At 40.2% G+C, this 21629-nt stretch overlaps 1 protein-coding gene across 1 annotated transcript in view; it reads right to left on the bottom strand.

The window, feature by feature from the left end:
* Positions 1 to 994: 994 nt before the first annotated feature.
* The window catches only part of LOC309499133 (transmembrane protein 132C), a 241874-nt gene continuing 221239 nt past the window's right edge, over positions 995 to 21629 (bottom strand). Inside the window, exons 6-9 of the mRNA XM_082170196.1 lie at positions 16662 to 16867; positions 9687 to 9960; positions 8226 to 8417; positions 995 to 4597 (exon numbers count right to left, since the gene is read on the bottom strand). Coding sequence (XP_082026322.1) covers positions 3401 to 4597; positions 8226 to 8417; positions 9687 to 9960; positions 16662 to 16867 — 1869 coding nt within the window. The 3' untranslated portion in view covers positions 995 to 3400. The remainder of the gene's footprint in view (positions 4598 to 8225; positions 8418 to 9686; positions 9961 to 16661; positions 16868 to 21629) is intronic.

Raw genomic sequence — 21629 nt, 5'->3', positions numbered from 1 at the left:
CAGGTGTTACGTCATTCTTTCTGCTTTTAGATCTGTAAATTTGTACAAAATCATGGTGTCTTCAGGTGCTAAAACGTATTTATATGAAAATATAGACTTATATACATGAACACGAAGTTGCTTTATCAGACAAATATGTATATGTATATGAAAACAGGTACTCGTATATCAGAACATGACATGGTTTATGAAAAAAATGTTGAATACCGAATGAGTATTTAGGAATAGATTATTTGAAAACACATCAGAATATCACTAAGTGGATGAATATGGAATAAAGATGAATATTCTCCATCTTGAGTCATTAGACATTGTGACACTGCATCTAAGGCGTCGTGTGGATGGTGAACGAAGAGCGTTATTGTTACAATCCAGTATATTATTCTGGTTGAAGAGGTGTCAGCGGTAGCCTTGGCAAACACTTGAGCTCAACATCTCTCTCTCACATTCTATTATATGGTTTCTCCATAATTTACAGTCACAACTGACAATAAACTGGATAGTGCTTAAACTAAGCAACATAATAGGAAAACAGTCGCTCCGCTATATTGAGAGTCAAGGCCAGAACGAAATGAAACTTCAAACAGTAAAAGTCAAACCAATCCCATGAGGAAACCTGGAAAACAAGATATCCTGTCACTTCACCTCAATAAAATGAGGTATGAATGGTTTAGGGGGGGGAAGAGTTTAAAATCACCCCCATTAACTTGTAGCTATTGGAATGAAGTTTTTTTTTTTTTTTTTTTTTTTTTGTCTGAAACGTACACTGCTGTCCCTTAAACCAGTGTTTCCTGGGGACCCACATACCAGAATATTTATAGATGTCTCACTTTAAAAACGGATTCAACTCATCAGCTTCTTTGTTTGTTAAATAGGGAGACATCTAAAACATTTTGGGAGGTTCATCCCAAACAACTCAACTGGAGTTGAGAAACACTGCCTTAAACTACTGTCAACATGTTTAAGCATTTCAGTGTATTCAATGCAGACATGTACATTCTTGTTGCTCACATATTATGGTAGCCCTGTTTGTGCTAAATAGTGTGTAATTTTTTTTTGCCATTAATATGTTTATAAGCAACTGAAAAAAGCACAAATGTCAGGGCATGTCAGAACATCTCAAGGACCCCAAAAACCCCTCAGACCTCAGAGGGTTAAGAATGTCAAATAGATGGAATCACACATGACAAAGAACAATTCTGATAGGGGAAAGTATGTATAAATGTAACACTCAATAAATGCTCAATGTATTCACCCTTGCCATGGAAGGTCAGTGCAGGAGCAATAAAAAATATAATAATAATAATAATAAAGGACAGTTTTATTAACAAACACAGATATTTAAGTTAAAAGTCCAGTTTAAATGTTTTATGTCGCTTGGAGTTTTAGGGTCAGTTTTATTTACAATCAAATCATATATCATATAAATAATTTATCATTTCCTTAAAATGACACACAATTTAATGTTTTTTTGTTTTGTTTTGTTTTTTGTTTTGTTTTTGGATGTGGTGTCTAGAATAACTGATGAAAACAACTGAACTAATCTATTAAAATCTATTAAAATTAAAACACACACACACCACCACCACCAAATTACAATTAATAATTACAATGAATTCAATGTGCTCTGCTCTCCCCTATTTTTACAGTAGCTTTAAATAAACTAAACACCTTTGAAACAAACAGAAATATAATGTATCAAATGAAAAGACTGAACCCTGTGTAAATGGGGAATCAGACATTGTGACAGAACCCATGACATGTCTAAACATATTAAAGCCTATCATTTTTATTCACATGGACATATGAAACACTCAAATGGCCCCATGACTCTTCTGTGTGTCGATTTTGTGAAAATGTAGGCAACAGCCTTCTTGCAGTGTCCACAAGAAATTTTAATCATTTTATTTACATCCTATCTCATATTACACTTACAAATAAATATTGCATTCTTACAATCTACATTTCAGTTCTACCACTGTTCATCTGTGAGCGTATTTTCACCTGAGCTTTCCAAGAGAAGGTTTCCACATCTGTCCTTCCCTACAACTCTTCAGTAATATAAACAACAAGGATTCAGGGAGCCGGGTAAATGCTGGGGTTAGTGAGGCAGAAATAGAAAGTTGCTTTAAAACCTATAGGACATGTAAAAACCATGGGGAGGTGCTCCGGCCATGTAAAAAGGGGGCAAATGATGTACATTTCGCCTCAATAAAAAGAGAAACATTCATACATTTACCATACTGGAGAGTAATAGACCATATCTACTCTGTATATTTTTCTATCACAGCAATCATATGGTTTTATAACACACAACTCAATTTTGTGGGCTTGCATTTCTACACAGTCCGTCCCATGTTCATCATCGCATCTTCAAACTGTCAGGTTGTACTTCTGGATCCGTTGCTGTATGGACAGTCAGATGGGTCAGCCTCAGATTAGCTGAGGGCCACTATGCACTTTCTGTGTTATTCTTATTGTGCAAATGAACAACCTCCCGATGGGGCTCAAAAGAAGTCCTCAGTCCTTTTTTTCCACATTCACTTGATAAAATGGACAGTGCATGAGGAGTCTTTATTCTCATGTTGCTTTTCATCATCGATGTCTTGTGTTTTTCTCCCAGAGGAGAGATGGAGAGGGAGGACTGTGGTGTTTTGGTGTTTTTCACTGACTCCTTAAACAGTGTGTGTGCAGATATAGCTGGTACAGATTCCAGCCAGGTGGAATCCCACATGTCCACGACCACATCTCGGGATTCACACAGGAGGGACAGACAGTACAAAATAAGCATTAAAAAACAAACACACACCTGGATCTGGGGCAGGCTGGGTGCTTTGAGGGCCTGTTTTGGTCTAGTTACATACTAATCTGGAAAAAGCCTGGGATTATCTAAAAAAATAAGATCTGTTGTATCTGTCCACAATCCTATGATTTAGATCTAAAAAAAGAAAAGAAAAAAAAAACTAAATTACATTAGCGACAACAACCCACGTTCATTGACTTTCATGGACTGTGATTTTCTGTACAGCTGTCAAGTTTGTTTCCTTTCTTGTTCTGTTTGGGCTTGTTTATTTAGGGTGTCGGTAACTGGCTTTCTGTCCCTGCGCAAATCAATTGGCAGCTGCTCTCTCTGCGCCACCTGGACCGATCGTAGGAGCCAGTGTGAACGTGCCAGTCTCTCTTCACCCGTTTTCCCTTTCTGTGAATTTCCTACTTAACTCGAGACTCCCAATGGATTTTATTCCTTCCTACTCCCTACTTGCATCCACTTTCGATTCTTTAATAATTCCTCCCTCTTCTCCTCTCTCCCTGCTTTCCCCCCACAGTGCAAAGGCATTTCTGGTGAGTTTTTGTGTGTCCGCCCTCTCGCTTTCCCTTTCTTTCATTCTCTTCCCAGCTTCTACAGATTGTCTTGCAGTCTCTCCATGTAGCTTCTAAGCTCGGCCGACTGTCCCAGGTCTATGTCTTGACAGACCCACTTGATGTCGTCTTCATTCCCAATAAGGATGGAGTTGGTGTATGGCCCACCTTCGTCTGGTAGTACGGTGGCAAAGGAAGTAAACTTGACCCTTTTGCGCTTGGCAGCACTCGGAGAGTTGTTAAGGGGTTCGATTTTTCCGCTGGGGTCATTTCCCGAACAGGACCGTGGATCGGAGTGCACATGGGGGATGCTGCGACCATGCGAAGATCCGCTTTTCTGAATGGCGCTGCCGTTGAGGAGGTACTTGCTCTCCTCGCACCCCTCGTTGCGATCTATTGCAGTCGTGCACTCGTCGTTGTGTGCCAGTGGCCCGTGGTCGCCGTGATGATCCATCAGGTCTGCTTCGTTGCCGAGCCACACCCAATCATGGGCGTGGTTCATGTTGCCCTGCTCCAGAACAGGAAGCTGTTTGTGGCGGTAGCGGAAAGCGAAACTGACACAGTTGATTAGAAAGACAAGGATAGCAAGGCAAAAGACTCCAAGCAGGGCGTACATGCCAATTTCTAGGTCTGACAGACCTCTTGGAGCCTGGGTCAAGTCGCTCTCTGCCCCGCCAGGTAGGTCTACCTGCACTGGATAACTGGTATAGTCCACAGGGTTGTTGTTTTGTCCCCCACCCTGCTTGTTGCCCCCGGAACGACTAGTTAGCGTAGTCTTTGGGGTCGTGCTGACTTTCTTCAGGACTGACTCTTCCCGTTCTACCGCAGTGTTTGTGTATTTCCAGCCATCTCCTCCGCTCGTTTTATCCTGTTCTAGTACCTTATGTCTCTGTTCATTTGTGCTGTTGTCCAGACTATTTTCCTCTTGGGTTCCACTCCTCTGCTCCAGGTCGTTCTGTCCAAACTTCACCTGTACGCTTCCTATGCCCATTGCCAAAATGCTCTTCCTCTTGGATTTCTGGCAGATTTCTGAGATCATCATCTCTACGCGCAGCAGCGCCCCTTGGCCCTCGCCTTCTGCCACTACCACAGGCCAACGCTGGGATTGCTCCTGAGAGGTGGAGACCACGCTCTCATCCAGTGAGGTGATGGTTAGAGTAAAGTCTTTGGGGTCATAGATCTCAAGAGGGGTCACAGAGCCATCACTGTACTGAATCCATGCACTAATGATGGCCTCCTATAATAAAACAGAGAGGTGGTGAGAAATAGAAACGTGGTTTAAAGGATAAGTTTGCCCAAAATGTAAATTTCGACATCATTTACTAACTCCAATGTTGTTTCAAACTCATTTTTGTCAAACACAAGATGACAAATTATTAGAGAATTGTACTGCTCGCTCTTTATTGAATGATTCATGTTTTCATTGAATTGGTTGATCCTGTTCAAAGACCAAAGTCTATATAGTGTGTGAGTTATATGGACCACTTTTATGATACTTTTAGTTTTGCATCCTTTTTAAAGCCACTTCAAGCCAATCATGGTAATTGCATGGAATATGATGACTGAATTTTCATTCTGGGTGAACTATCCCTTCAACAACAAAACCAAATGACTTACTGTAAAAGTTAGTAACATTCTTATTTATATAGGTACTGCATCATTATCCTTGGAGAGTGATGTTTTATACTTGATATACCATTTAATTGTGAAAATGAGGGTTTCTGCTCTGAATGTGAATCAAAGCACAAACTGCCTGTTATAGGAACTGACATCCAATAGCCATGCTGTCAAGATTTCTCTTAAATTAAAATTAAAAAATGGCCATGATAAATGCAGGAGCACTACAAGTTTATATTTACCTTTAGAAGGCTCAGTCATTCATACACCAAATAAAAAAGAAGAGGCGATTAATTTGGAGTGCTGAAAACAATAAACATCCTCTTCACTTGACTGTGAGGTGAAAGTGCATGCCCAACAGGAAGTTCTGCAGTAAAAAGACTACATTACGGGTACAGAATGGAGCTGCGTGCCATTTTTTGGTTACAGCATCAAATTCAAGGTGGCACATCATCTTCTGGACTAACTGCCCACTGAAACAAATTATGTTTCACATCTTTCCTCACCATCAACTACAGGGAAACACTACTCAACAGTATTATGAGGGTGAAAAGAGTTGCTTTAAAGGGATAGTTCTGTCATGAAATTTTTGTCATGGTTTACTCACCCATGTTGTTCTAAACCTGTATGACTTTATTTGTGCTAGTAGAACATTCAAACCTTATATGCTTTCAATGTATGGGGGAAAAAATCATGTTTATTATTACAAATTTCCATAGAAGAAATAAAGTCATACAGTTCAGAATAACATGAAAGTGTTTAACAATGACACCATTTTCATGTTTGAGTGAAGTTTTCAAATCAAATCAAGTTTTCCAAAAGCGCACACAAATATATGTAGCAGAACTTGCGAACTTTGCAAATTAATTTTAGCTTATCTAAACATGTAGACATATAATTTAAGAAATATCAAGTACTATGCAAGGAAAGAGAGAAGTAATTATAGGATTAGTATTATAATTATATAGGCTGTAGAGTGTGTGGAGTTAATCACAAACGCTTGAGAGAGTGAAACGCAAACTGCAGATCAACTACGCTGGTGTCAGAAATAGTGTACAAGAACAACCTTCAGATACTGTATGTGTCCACCTTGATTTTGGCAGCTTCTTCAAATGAGACAAAAAGCGTTTTTCTTAATATCCGTAATTGCTAACAACTCCAAATGAGACTCTTGCAGTGTTTTCCCACCCACTCTCATTCACTCATAGTTAACCTTGGGCCTTGTGCGTGGGAAAACGCTGGCAGAAGCCAGGAAAAGCATTTTGGTTTTTAGCAGAGCCGCTATTTTAAATTCTTTAATCAGATGATTCCAAACAGCACAGGAGGAAGTAGAATATTAGAGCTTTTCACTTCTCAGTTACAACAAGGCCTGCCAAAATGAACACCAGTGCCTCAATTGAGGGGCCATGGGTTAATAGAGCAAACAGAGGCTATTCTGCAGAATGTGTTTGCATACTGGATTATTTCTGCAATGGTATCTGCAATGTTGGCAGGGCAAACTGTGGACGGTTGATAGGTGTGCTTTACAATGACTGTAAGAAGCAGTCTGCTTTTTTTCCAAGTTGTTACTTTACCTGACTTTTTATTGAACATTTTAGTCTCTACATTTTGCCTCTAATATCTCTCTCCTTAGCCACATACCCTTAAAAAAAGCTCAACCAGGTAGCATGAATGAAAATTTATTCTGAAGTGTCACAATATTAGTGCCTATTTCTGATGTAGAGCTATTTTGCTTGTGGACACTTTTGTTAATCAGCAGGTTTCCTTGCAGCTGATTAAGCTTAAAACATGTTTTCCAACAAATTCTTTCAAACTGCACTGCTCTTTTAAATTAACACACCAGCCTAAAAACTTTAGGCAATTGTCCTTCTCAGCTGCAATTCTAGTTTGTTCTCCAAGCCTCATATTGTCCCTGGTGTAAAATAAATATACTAGAATGTATTTGAAATACATTTATTTTATGCTAAGTATACTACACATACATTTATATTTACGTACTTAATACAAATATCCTTAAATTGTACTTTTAGTATACTAAATTGGTATAACTAATTTTGTGCTTAATGTACTTTAGATATAATAGTGCTGTGGTCCAACTAAAGATATACTTAAGCATATTTGATTGTGCTAAAGTGGAACTATTGCAAGTATACTTTAGGTACACTTTAAATATCTTGAATTTAAATACGGATATTATACAGAGATCATTCTATCCCTACTAAGAGACATTTTAGGCTTAATATTGAGAAATGTGCATTGCCCAATAAAGAACTCCAAATGAAGTTAAATTATAATATTTATATAAATATATAAGTCTCAAGCTACATTTCAGTAAATAAGTTAACGGCTTTGTAGTATACTTAGTATGAAATAAATGTATTTTAAATAAATTTTCGTAAAGTTTTTTTTTTCACTAGGGGTAGTTCTGCAGTGTTCCAGTAATTCTCACTGAGGTCAAGTTCTAGAAAATTCAAGCTAATTCACAGTAACCTCAAAGTTCTAGAATGTTTAGAGACATTCAGAATAGCTTCAGTTTTTGGTTCTATCCACCTTAATTTTAATGTAAGAGCGGCCTCTGCCATTTGTAACTTGAATGTGCGAGGCTTCCAGTGTCAGCCGCTTGGCTATTTTAGCTGTACAAAAACAGTCAGTTATTCTGCTTGATGTTGCAAACAGGTCTTTTTATCATATTATTTAAATATTATCATAATTATAAAAAAAACTGATTTGAAATAATTTTACCGCTTACTCTTCTATTTATTTACCTATAGCAGCTAATGAATCGAAGGACTAGCACATCCACAGGATATAGCTTACTTCCACAATGGAAAATAAGGTGGATAATGTTTTATCCAATTTTCAACTTTTCGTTCTACAACATTTAGAGTGAATTCACAACAGCCACATTTTCTAGTTCTAAAACATTACATCCAATTTACAATAGACTCAACTTCTAATTCTAGAAAGTTACAGCCCATTCACATTGCCTCAATTTTTAGTTTTTAGATCGCTGCTGCCAATTCACAGTATTTTCAACTTTCATTATTAAAATGTACAAGTCAATTAAATTCATTATAGCCTCTACACTGCAACCTCTAGTTCCAAAATACTCCAGCCAATTTACAATAGCCCCAATGTCTACAACAGCCACAACTTCCACTTTTATAGAATTTTATAGCTAACATGTGATTTTCCCCATACGATTCAAAGTAGTTTATGGTAGTAAAATTTATTATTCTTGTGGTCACCTGTTTAGGTGTGTGCAACAGATCCTGAGCAGTGGTTGTGATGTAGAAGGCTCTGTTGTTGGTGGAACTGGGCTGCAGTGAGAGACTCAAAGAGCCCACCAGCTGAACTCCCAGATCAGTGATGGTCACTTTATCATCCTGCACTGTGATGGTCTTCTCGGCCAGAATGGAGTCAGACAAAGGGGATATTACCTGGAAAAAATAAATAAAATGGAGGCACAATGATCCAATGCATGTGTCACTCTGTGCTTACCTATCTCTATCTATGTATCTATATATGTATCTATGTATCTATCTATGTATCTATCTATCTATCTATCTATCTATCTATCTATCTATCTATCTATCTATCTATCTATCTATCTATCTATCTATGTATCTATCATCTATCTATCTATCTATCTATCTATGTATCTATCATCTATCTATCTATCTATCTATCTATCTATCTATCTATCTATCTATCTATCTATCTATCTATCTATCTATCTATCTATCTATCTATCTATCTATCTATCTATCTCTTTGCATGCAATTTAATATAGTTATTTGAAAAACCTTTCCTGTCTCAGTTTCCATTATATAATATGTCCCATCCTTACAAAAGTAAAGCAATGACGAGGAAATACAAACTGACTCTTTGCAATTGGTTTACTATGACAGACAGGCAGTATGACAGTTCTACAAAGAGCTCTTAGAGTCAACGTGTCATCGTCGAGCATCATATTCTGTTAGCATGGACATAACTGACACCATGAGGATTCCCAAGCTGAGGGGAGGAAAAGAAAAAATAACAAAAATGGCAGGAAATCAAAGGGGTGGCGAGAGCATAAACGATAGAGAGAGAGACCACATGAAAACAAGAACAGAGAGAATTCCACTAAAAACTGAAATCATAACCAACTCAAAACCACATGCGAGGTCTTATATAACCATCACACATTTGGACCAACACGTGAAACATGATAAATTGCAAATGGAAAATGACAGACATGAAAACACACATGGACAGAAAATGAACATAAACACACAGGGGCCTCTTAGCCAACAGAACACTTGACTCGAGATTGAGCATTCAACACAGCTGAGATTTTAACACCTGTAGGCAAACAAGCTTGTTATCACTCACATGCAATAACATCTTTGCAATGAGGGGTGAATATATCCGGTGTGTTTGACAAGGGAGGTGTTACTATCTCTCAGGTTCTTTCTTTATTTGTCAACGGTGAATCCTCTAAATACAGTATGCAGACTTTATTTAAAAACTGAGCTGCTCACCAAGCAGATACAGTCAAACTAACTGACTATGAATAAATTAGGCATGGGTTTGATTCCCCGGGACCACATATACTGTACTAATATGCCAAATATATAAATAGAGATGTAGATGCCTTGTATGTTAAACATAAATAGCATCAACAATGGATAGACGGATGGATGGAAGGATAGATGGTTAGTTACCTGTATAGTGGTCATGCCCAGGTCTCTTCCCACCAGCACCCTTCCATCAATTAGTCGAGCAGTGCGTGTATCTTCCACTTTTAGGAAGTCCAGGACCATCTCTGTGATGTCAGCAGACCAATCAGAACCCAGCATGTGCACAAGCTCCCCACCAGGGTCAGCTGGCTCGGCCACGAAGTGTGTGAGAACACGTACCAGAGCATACTGATACTGCAGGGCACAGCCTCTGCCCTTCCTCTCATCCTCCTCATCATCCTCACTGTCCCGGGTCGGCCTGGGCAACACAGAAAGCAGATAAGATAAGAAATTTAAAATCTACATGTTTAGAAAACAGAAATACAATTGTATTGACTATGAAGTGGTGACATGAGTCTGGCTATGTAATGAAGCCCTGAAGTACAAGGGTAGAAACATTATTATTGAAATGTCATTATGTATAATCATAACATTCAATAAACACAACACAAATGGGTTGACTTTGAGTTGGGTTGTTTAAGCTGAAATAATGATTTACTAGTAATGACATTCTTAGAATAATAAAAAACAACTTAAATAAATTCTCCTTGTGCTTCACGGTTTCCTTAAAAGGATAGTTCACACATCATGCTTCACTTTCATGTTGTTCCAAACCTGTATGACTTACTTTTCTACGTGAAACTCAGAAAAAGATGTAAAGCAGATTGGCAAAGCAGGACTTTTCCTTAAAGTGAAAGTGAACTGAGACAGGGGTTGGCAAGCTCAAAAAAAAAAAAAAAAAAAAAAATCCAAAATAGTACCCAATCTGCCTGGACACTATATTCCAGCTCTGTGTGAGGTAATTTAAATCATTATTTACTTGATCTCACAACTCATTTTTATTTTTGCATATTAAAACATGCCATTAAAATAAAAAACACTGCGTGTAAAAGATGCAGCTGGTTACCTGAATGATTAGAACTGAGAAAAATAATCTCCAGCAATTATCAAAAAAAAATCTTTTCTTTTCTTTTCTTTTCTTTTCTTTTCTTTTCTTTTCTTTTCTTTATTATTATTTCGTTGTCTGTTTTTTTCTGTTGGGTTTTGTTTTGTTTTCTTTGCCTCGTCTTTTCTTTTCCCCCATTTTATTTCTCTCTCTGAAACTGTGATTACTTCAAACTTCCAGTTCACCTTGCGTGGTGCATTGCGTGGGGTGTAAGTGTGTGTGTGTGTGTGTGTGTGTGTGTGCGCGCGCACGTGTGGTTCCTGGTGGTCAGAGGTGTCAAAAGTATTCACATTCATTACTCAGGTAGAAGTATAGATACTAGGGTTTAAAAAGACTTATGTAGAAGTAAAAGTATCAACTCAAGCTTTTTACTCAAGTAAAAGTGTAAAAGTAATGTAAGGAAAAAATTAAGGACAAAAGCTTAGGCCGCGCCACAGGGGCCTATAGTGCACTAGCCCACCTCCTCAAAAAAACATTTTTCTAAAGGCCATAATGACTATAATGTTATATTAAAATGTTAATGTTGAAAAATTTGGGATGCACTAGACTAGGCTACCTGTTTCAGCCGCATATATGCCCACTGAAAATTAACGCATTTTAGTACAATGCAAATACATTAAAGAACCATATATGTGTACTACTGAGCATTAACGTGTTTCATGGAGCGGAATATATTATGCTTTTTGCACCATTATGCCGGTTTCACACTGCACGTGTTAGCAGAGCGGAGGCAGCGCAGAAGCAGTGCATACGGTGAGCGGGAGCAGCACACGCCCATTTTTCTTTCACACTGGCAACGTTTGTCACGCGCAACTGAACCGCGGCTTGGGTACAGGCTTTTGAGGTTGTGGTCAACTAAGTACTTTGACAGATTCTGTATATTCTTTTTGAATAAATAAATATTGATAGGTAATTGATAGCTGAATTATATTTATTATTATATATTATCTGCATATTTATTACATATTAGCACTCATCTCCATGAAAAGCGTTCTGCAAAAGAGAAAAACTTTACGAAATCCTTTAGATTGTTGAAATATCTGACACACATCTCATTTACAAACATTACCCATCATAAACATCTTAAAGATAATTCATAAATGTCTGTAATTACAAACAGCAAAGTTATTAGGCTAATAGAGACGTAGCCTATTGTAAATGAGCAAATTCATGCACATCATAGATGTCTATACTATATGTGTGCTATATTATTCTATTTACCATTCTATACTGAGTTGGAATTGTTCGCTTATATACAGTGGGTACGGAAAGTATTCAGACCCCCTTAAATTTTTCACTCTTTGTTATATTGCAGCCATTTGCTAAAATCATTTAAGTAATTTTTTGTTTCTCATTATTGTACACACAGCACCCCATATTGACAGAAAAACACAGAATTGTTGACAATTTTGCACATTTATTAAAAAAGAAAAACTGAAATATCACATGGTCCTAAGTATTCAGACCCTTTGCTGTGACACTCATATATTTAACTCAGGTGCTGTCCATTTCTTCTGATCATCCTTGAGATGGTTCTACACCTTCATTTGAGTCCAGCTGTGTTTGATTATACTGACTGGACTTGATTAGGAAAGCCACACACCTGTCTATACAAGACCTTACAGCTCACAGTGCATGTCAGAGCAAATGAGAATCATGAGGTCAAAGGAACTGCCTGAAGAGCTCAGAGACAGAATTGTGGCAAGGCACAGATCTGGCCAAAGTAAAAAAAAAAATATATCTGCTGCACTTAAGGTTCCTAAGAGCACAGTGGCCTCCATAATCCTTAAATGGAAGACGTTTGGGACGACCAGAACCCTTCCTAGAGCTGGCCATCCGGCCAAACTGAGCTATCGGGGGAGAAGAGCCTTGGTGAGAGAGGTAAAGAAGAACCCAAAGATCACTGTGGCTGAGCTCCAGAGATGCAGTCGGGAGATGGGAGAAAGTTGTAGTAAGTCAACCATCACTGCAGCCATCCACCAGTCGGGGCTTTATGGCAGAGTGGCCCGACGGAAGCCTCTCCTCAGTGCAAGACACATGAAAGCACACCTGAAGGACTCCAAGATGGTGATGAATAAGATTCTCTGGTCTGATGAGACCAAGATAGAACTTTTTGGCCTTAATTCTAAGCGGTATGTGTGGAGAAAACCAGGCACTGCTCATAACCTGTCCAATACAGTCTCAACAGTGAAGCATGGTGGTGGCAGCATCATGCTGTGAGGGTGTTTTTCAGCTGCAGGGACAGGACGACTGGTTGCAATCGAGGGAAAGATGAATGCGGCCAAGTACAGGGATATCCTGGACGAAAACCTTCTCCAGAGTGCTCTGGACCTCAGACTGGGCCGAAGGTTCACCTTCCAACAAGACAATGACCCTAAGCACACAGCTAAAATAACGAAGGAGTGGCTTCACAACAACTCCGTGACTGTTCTTGAATGGCCCAGCCAGAGCCCTGACTTAAACCCAATTGAGCATCTCTGGAGAGACCTGAAAATGGCTGTCCACCAACGTTTACCATCCAACCTGACAGAACTGGAGAGGATCTGCAAGGAGGAATGGCAGAGGATACCCAAATCCAGGTGTGAAAAACTTGTTGCATCTTTCCCAAAAAGACTCATGGCTGTATTAGATCAAAAAGGTGCTTCTACTAAATACTGAGCAAAGGGTCTGAATATTTAGGACCATTTGATATTTCAGTTTTTCTTTTTAATAAATGTGCAAAAATGTCAACAATTCTGTGTTTTTCTGTCAATATGGGGTGCTGTGTGTACAATAATGAGGGGAAAAAATGAACTTAAATGATTTTAGCAAATGGCTGCAATATAACAAAGAGTGAAAAATTTAAGGGGGTCTGAATACTTTCCGTACCCACTGTATATCATATCAGTAATATATAATAATAATAATAATATGTAACTTAAGCTAAACTGGCAGTATAAATTGTTTAAACTTGTTTTTGTAGTTCGGGCAAAAAGTTTGTTTTTGGACATTTGTTTTCTTTTTAAATTGCTGAAGGTCATTTAATTTGATTGACTGTTTAAAACACAATAGATATCTTCAATGCACTTTTTGGGTAAAACTGCTGTGTATTTTGGCTATGATCAATGCATTGTCACTTTAATTCAATGTGAACGGCGCAGCAAAAATAGACTCGGCGCCGAAACGATCGTGGCACTGCTGCTTCTACTCTGCTCCAGACCTGCTACACGCTGCCGCGCCACCTCTGCGTGCAGTGTGAATGCACTTATCTGTTAACATGGGTGGCGAAAAAACGTGTGGTGTCTTTTTTTTTTGTAACGACCCCAACATTGGCTGTTGGTGCGTTCAAGTCCTCCTGGGAAGTTCGTACTTACGAGGTGGGAAGTCGTGTTTATGACGGCATGTGCGTTCAAGTAGTGTTGTTTTTGGCGGCCTGTTTTACTTTTAGTTTTAGTCTAGTCTTTGTGTCAAGCTGTCGTTTTAGTTTTTATTAGTTTTAGTCACGTTCATACTCTTTTTAGTCTAGTCTAGTTTTAGTCGACGAAAACTGATGACATTTTAGTCTAGTTTTAGTCGACGAAAACTGATGACATTTTAGTCTAGTTTTAGTCGACGAAAACTGATGACATTTTAGTCTAGTTTTAGTCAATGAAAATTGTATTTTATTTAGTAATGCAATTCTATTTAACCCAGTCAATATAGTATTTCAAACAAGGTTATCTTATTATATTTAGGGCTGTGTCGGTGGCAGTTTGTTGGTAATGGACCAACTACCAGCGGTGGTTGGGGGGGTTGTTTAAAAAAATAAAAAATAAAAACTCGTTTTATATTTCCACACAAAGACGCATGATATAGCCTACCACAATGCGCTTTGAGAGGGATGTGGGACACGAGCAGGAAAGAGTCCATCGATCTCTTTTCTGATATCTTCATGTTTTCAACTTGATGTAAAATGGTCTGAAGAGCGAATTTTATCCTCCACAAGGGCGAGATATTTAAGCTATGTTTGAGATTGCGCTGCCAGAGAAAGTGAAACAAAAAATCACCCGTTTACAACTAAACTTGACGCGCCTTACCATGTCTATAACAAGCACAAACTGTAGAATTTGACATGCAAGTACAAATGTAGGCTATCTGTCCTACAGCATTTTCTACTTTACCACAGTAAAGAATACGAATATAATAGGCCTTATTAAAAGCGAACCAATGAAGAAACGTTTATAATCCCCTTAGAAAATGGGTGAGACGTGAGTGAAGATTTGGGAAAAGAAAGAGATTCCATGCAGGGATGAGTCACGTTTTTTGAATATTCGATTAGTTTATTTAATTATAGAATATCGAATAGGTTGTGCGATTATTCTTTAAAATAAACTCCATGTTTTCTGTGCTGATGCGGTGGTGACGCGTTCATGTAACCAGAGGGTGACGATTATGAATGTGTCAAATCTATCAATGAGACATTTTAATGGAATAACTAATGGAATAATATTGTTAAATTTGCTGATAATCGGGTGACCAGATCGCAAACCAGAATTTAAAGCCGACAAAGCTATGGGTTCACGCCATAGACACAGTAGCTATACGGGTTCACGCACAACTCTCTCATTCGTCGTGACGTTATAACATTTCGTCTAGTCTCGTTTTGGTCAACGAAAATGAAGAGACATTTTAGCATAGTTTTTATTTTGTTAAACCACATTTAGTCTCGTTTTTATTCGTCAACGATATTGCATTATACATTTATTTTAGTCATCGTCACATGACCAGCATTTACGTTGCGTCTCGTCTCGTTTTCGTCAGGTGATAAAGGTTCGTTGACGACAATATTTCGTCATAATTTTCGTTGACGAAAGCAACACTACGTTCAAGGTCACTTTTGTCGGAGGAAGATGGCGATGTACTTTCTTTTAATTAATTACACATAAATAGAGCAAGTTTCATTTTAGATAATGAAGAACAAAGAAATGTGCATCAGGTGTACTTTGTTTTTTTATGTTTTTATTTAATTTATGAAGCCACTGCAAACTTTATCATACTTTATTACATATTACATTGTTATATTATAATGCCATCATATTCTGTGCAGGCAATTAGCTTACTTCACTGTAAATAGAAAGGTCTTGCAATATCACTGGTAAATACCTTTAAGTATTGTGGTATTCCGCCATGTTTCTCAGTGACACGCCCCCCAACTCGTAAAGATCGGGGCTTAAAGAAAATCCCGAGCTTCCCATTTGTATTTACGACATTGTGGTGGCGTTCATGTGCGCTCCACTCGTAAATACGATCTTTACGAGATGACTTGAACTGGAATATGTCCTTGCTGGAGTGTGACGTGACTTGTGTCATGTGCAGGTGCGATAGATCGCGTACAAACCAATAGGGTGTCCGAATGGTATATGTTTATACTTCTCATCCAACCACAATCAAATTCACTCTATCTGAATGGCGCGGTTTATCTGGATAGTTTTTTTTTTTTACGATGACAAGCCGGAATGAAAACAAGCCGAAATGAAATAGGAGTAACGAGGCTATTTTAAAAATGTAAGGAGTAGAAAGTACAGTTAATTGCGTGGAAATGTAAGGAGTAGAAGTAAAAAGTCAGCTGAAAAATAATTACCCCAGTAAAGTATAGATACCCAACATTTCTACTTAAGTAAGGTAACGAAGTATACCTTAAGGGGCCAAACAAGTACTTGTATACCAAACAAGTATTTGTACTTCGTTACTTGACACCTTTGCTGGTGGTAACAGTGGTTTTGTTGTTACAGGCAGATAGACAGAAATTGGCCAAATTGAAAAATGGGCCCCTTCAGACAGACTGAAGGCCAACATGCAAAATTGGGCTGTGAAAAAAAAACAGACATATATCCACACACAAACAGACACCAAATACCATGAAAATGAAAGTGATAGTGCAGGATGGTGCAAAAACAGTGTGCCCTAAAAACATTGTGCCCTAAAAACAGTGTGCCCTTCTCCTCAGATGTCTGCTCACACGCACGTGTATATATACCTTTCACACACACACGCACCTCTTGTTGGTGATGATGGGCACCCTCCATCCTTTGACTTGGCTGAGTTCGGCATCAGAGACGTCAATCTGGAGCGGTAACCGTGGCACCCAAACTGTGAGCTCTAATTGGCTGGTCAAATAGAGGTAGGTAAAGTTCACTTGAAGTGAGACACGCCCCCTCATCTCTTTCCCATTCACCAACACCTCATCACAACCAACAGATACCTGCAGTGCGAGAGAAACAGAAAATAGAAGTAGTGGTGGATCGAACAGTTGTGATTGTTTTGTTGATTTTGTAATGACTGTGGCATTTGATATATTTTCCTCCCATCACTATCCACAATTACACTTATCTTAAAAAAATGAAGAGCACCCTTTTCACATAATTATGTGAAAACTGGGAAAACAAACTAGTGAGTGTCTCCCTGTTAGTCTCACTGTCTTTTCCCTCTTCTTCTTCTTTTTTTATATGGACTTAATTTTTTTCTAATCTTTTCTATATATTTTGCCCTCTTTACTCTCTGTCATGATTAATGGTGGTCTGTATCCGCTGGACGTTTATGGCACTTTGATGGGCTGTGTCTGTGTGACGTTGTCATGGCGAACAGAGCACTATCATTTCCCTACCGGTAAATCACACACACACACACACACACACACACACACACACACACACACACACACACACACACACACACACACACACACACACACACACAAGCTCAAGCAGCGTGAAGCAGTCACATCTCACTATTACAGCTCAGGGTCACCACGGGGCCATGATGAAATCTAAAATGAACGTGCATGTGTGTCATGTACTGCTCAAAATGGTCAAGCTTTTATGCACTGTTGAGTGATTTTATTTCATAAACATGTTCCTTAACATGCGTCCTGTTAATAATGATCAACTAACAAGGAAAATGAGAGAGAAAGAGAGCTGGAGAATAAGAACTTTTAAAAGATATTTAAGAGTAGACCACATTTGATTAATTTGACTACCTGAAAAAAAAAAAAAAAAAAAAAAAATATATATATATATATATATATATATATATACATATATATATAAAATAATAATAATAATGAATATATATATATATATCCAACCTGATCACACTAAATGCGTCTCTATAGCACGCATTGTGTTTATCGTGCAATGTATACGCCAAAATGAGATTTTATGTGCATATGATACGCATGGGTAGGTTTAGGGTAGGTTTAGTAGTGGTAGGGTACGTGCATATGATACGCATGGGTAGGATTAGTCGTGTGGGGTGTGTGGGTATTACACGCAAAAAAGTGCGTATCAAATGCACGCGAAAACTGCGTATCATATGCACGTAAAAACTCATTTTCGCGTATTTATTGCACGATAAACACAATGCGTGCAATAGAGACGCATTTTTATTACAGACCTCTACATGCTTTGTAAGTAGAAAAACCTGCAAAATCGCCGGTGTATTTATTTATTTATTTATTCAGTTAGGTTTCGACTTTCTACTTTTTGCAATACAATTTAATTATTTAAGCAGTATTATTTTACATTTGATTACTATTTCTGAACATTTACTGCCATTTACTGTGGTTATATACCTGAAAAACTGGTCTCGGATCTCGTCTGATAGCGTAATCACCGTTGAGTGTAAGCTAAACGTGCCAATGAACATTGGCGTGCAAGATTTGCATCCCGCATCCCGCACCCCGCCCTGCAAAGCGGGTATGAATGGAAGCACGCTTGCATCGTACATTCAGCTTTTCGCTTCGGAGCCGAGCACTTGTGTTGTTCCGTTTCAATAACCTGTTCGAGTGATTTACTACGAGTCAGGGAGAAGCTCTGCTTTTGAGAGCTCACTCTACCAGAAGTGTTGTTTCCTCCTGGGTGCTGGCGCACGGCGCCTCGCTGACAGATATATGTAGAACTGCAGGCTGGGCGACACCCAACAATTTTGCCAGATTTTATAGTCTTCAAGTAGAGCCAGACACCCAGCTTAGCACAGGTTCCACAATGCACACGAGTGTAGGCCTGGCGTCAGACGCTCCACAATGTCTGACTGCTGCAGGGGTGACAGAGGAACTCAACAGGGTTAGCCCTTTCTGGGGAACACTACTGGAGCAAATAGACGCACGTATCCGGCCCAGCGGGGCGGGAGTGGCATTGCAAGCCGACACTAAGAATGGGTCCTTCGCGCTACTGGCCACTGGGGGTGAGTATACATGAAGAAACCGGCTCTACACGGCGGCTATAGAATCTAGCGAACATGTTGGGTGTCGCCCAGCCCGCAGCTCTACATATCTATCAGCAAGGCGCCTTGAGTCAGCGCCCAGGAGGAAGCAACACTTCTAGTTGAGTGTGCTCGCAACCCGAACGGGCAAGGCATGTCTTGGGACTGGTACGCCAAGACAATAGCATCCACTATCCAGTGGGCTAACCTCTGCTTGGAGACAGCCTTTCCCTTCTGCTGGCCTCCGTGACATCTGGTCTGAGGTCCTAAAGCTTTGTGTTCTGTCCACGTATAACCGCAAGGAGCGGACGGGACAGAGAAAAGCCAGGGCTGGGTCTGCCTCCTCCGAAGGCAGAGCTTGCAGGTTCACTGCCTGGTCCTTGAAGGGAGCAGTAGGAACCTTGGGCACGTATCCAGGCCGGGGTCTCAGGACAACGTGAGAGTTGGCCGGCCCGAATTCTAGGCACGATTCGTCGACCGAAATGCTTGCAGGTCCCCTACCCTCTTGATAGAGGTCAGAGCAGTCAGGAGCACTGTCTTCAGTGACAGGATCTTTAACTGAGCTGACTGTAGTGGTTCAAAGGAGGTCTCTGCAGTGCGCTGAACATCAGAGACAGGTCCTAAGAGGGTGAGGCGGATTCAGTCTCCTCGCTCCCCTCAGGAACCTGACGATCAGATCATGCTTTCCCAATGACTTACCTTAAAACTGCATTGTGATATACACTTTGATGGTGGAGGGAGACAGCCTTCACTCCAAGCCATCTTGCAGGAAAGAAAGCATGACTCTGATCGGACATCTTCGGGGGTCTTCTGGGTGGGAAGAACACCATCCAACGAACAGGTTCCACTTCAGTGCATAGAGGCGACTCGTTGAGGGGGCTCTAGTGGAAGTGATGGTGTCTACCACCGCCTGGGGTAGGTCACCTAGAACCTCCACGTCCCATCCAGGGACCAGACATGGAGTTTCCAGAGGTCTCCGTCTCTGAGAAAGTAGGTCCTTCCTCAGAGGAATGGGCCAAGGAGGGGCTGTCACGAGAATCATGAGTTCTGGGAACCAGGTCTGGTTGGGCCAATACGGTGCAACTAAAAAGACCTGCTCCTCGTTCTCCCTGACTTTGCACAGTGTCTGTGCAAGAAGGCTCACTGGGGGAAATGCATACTTGCATAGGCCACGGGGCCAGCTGAGAGTCAGTGCATCCGTGCCGAGGGTCCCCTCGGACAGGGAGTAAAATAACTGGCAATGGGTCGAGTCCGGAGTGCAAACAGATCTATCTGTGCGGATCCAAAGAAGTCCCATATCAGTTGGACCGCCTGGGGATGGAGACGCCACTCTCCCGGAAGCGTAGGCTATCATGAGAGCTCATCGGCTGCACGATTGAGCACGCCAGGCATGTGAATGGCACGAAGCAACCTCAGATGCTTCTGACTCCATAGGAGGAGATGGCGGGCGAGTTACGACATGCGGCGGGAGCGTAGACACCTTGAACGGTTGATGTACGCAAGAGTCGCAGTGCTGTCCATACAGACCAGTACGTGCTTGCCATGTAGCGGCCCCTTGAGGCAGCCCAGCACAAGGCGTACTGTGAGTAACTCGAGGCAATTGATATGCCAATGCAGTTGAGGCCCCGCCCACAGACCTGAAACTGCATGCCCGTTGTACATGGCCTCCCAGCCTGTGGCAGAGGCATCTGTGAAGACCACAGCATGCCTGGCCACTTGTTCTAGGGGAACACCTGCCCGTAGAAACGAAGGGTCCGACCACAGGCTGAGGGTTTGGCGGGGGTGCGGGGTGACTAGACGTACCCGTCTAGAGCGCCGACCGATCCTCAGATCGGACACAAACACACACACACACACACATACACACACACACACACATACACACAAACACACACACACACACACACACACACACACACACACACACACACACACACACACACACACACACACACACACACACACACACACACACACACACACACACACACACACACACACACACACACACACACACACACAAGCCACAAATACAGAGGATGTATAATAGTTCCCATGCTGTGGATGTTTTTATAGGGTGGAATGTTCTGCCACACAAACACAGACAACAACAGTTGATAAAAGGCACCTTCTAGAAGCCCTAAAGTTTTTGTGTATGTGTGTGACTCTTGAAAGAGCAATTACCCAGAATTCCCTGCAAGGATGCTACGCTCAATTTCTCCACCTTTGCTTCCATCTCTTTTCTTGCAATTTGCACCTTTCTCAATCCACCTATCTTTCTGATCATCTCCAGTGTTGCTCTATGAGCCGCCACCCTGTCATTCTCTGCAGCAGAAATGACTGTGTCAGGTCTGAGGACTGCAAGGCTAATGACATGGGAAAATGGCAGCTAAAGTGGCATGTGGCCATATCAGAACATCAAAAACATGACATGAGAAAGACATTCTGGAAGCTGGGACACAGCATCACATTTCACCAAAGTTCCAAATAAGCAGCATATTCGACTAGATTTTCATTTATTGAAAAACCAGAGAAATACCACTGGAAAAAACAGTACTCGCAATCCCCCCACAATCCCTATTGAGGTCACGGTTCGGTATGTGTATATGTTTTTAAATAAATTCTATTATAATTAAAAATTTCTTAAGGATAAAAACATCTTAGCTAATACAGTAAACTACATGGGGAAAATTAACAACAGAGCCAAAATGATTAAATTTAGTTGCTATTTATTTTTAGATATAGTAATCAACACACACACACAC

The sequence above is a fragment of the Leuciscus leuciscus genome (genome assembly GCF_965113295.1).
Source record: "Leuciscus leuciscus genome assembly, chromosome: 5".
Taxonomy (NCBI): Eukaryota; Metazoa; Chordata; class Actinopteri; order Cypriniformes; family Leuciscidae; genus Leuciscus; species Leuciscus leuciscus.
This window is presented reverse-complemented; position numbering and strand designations above follow the sequence as displayed.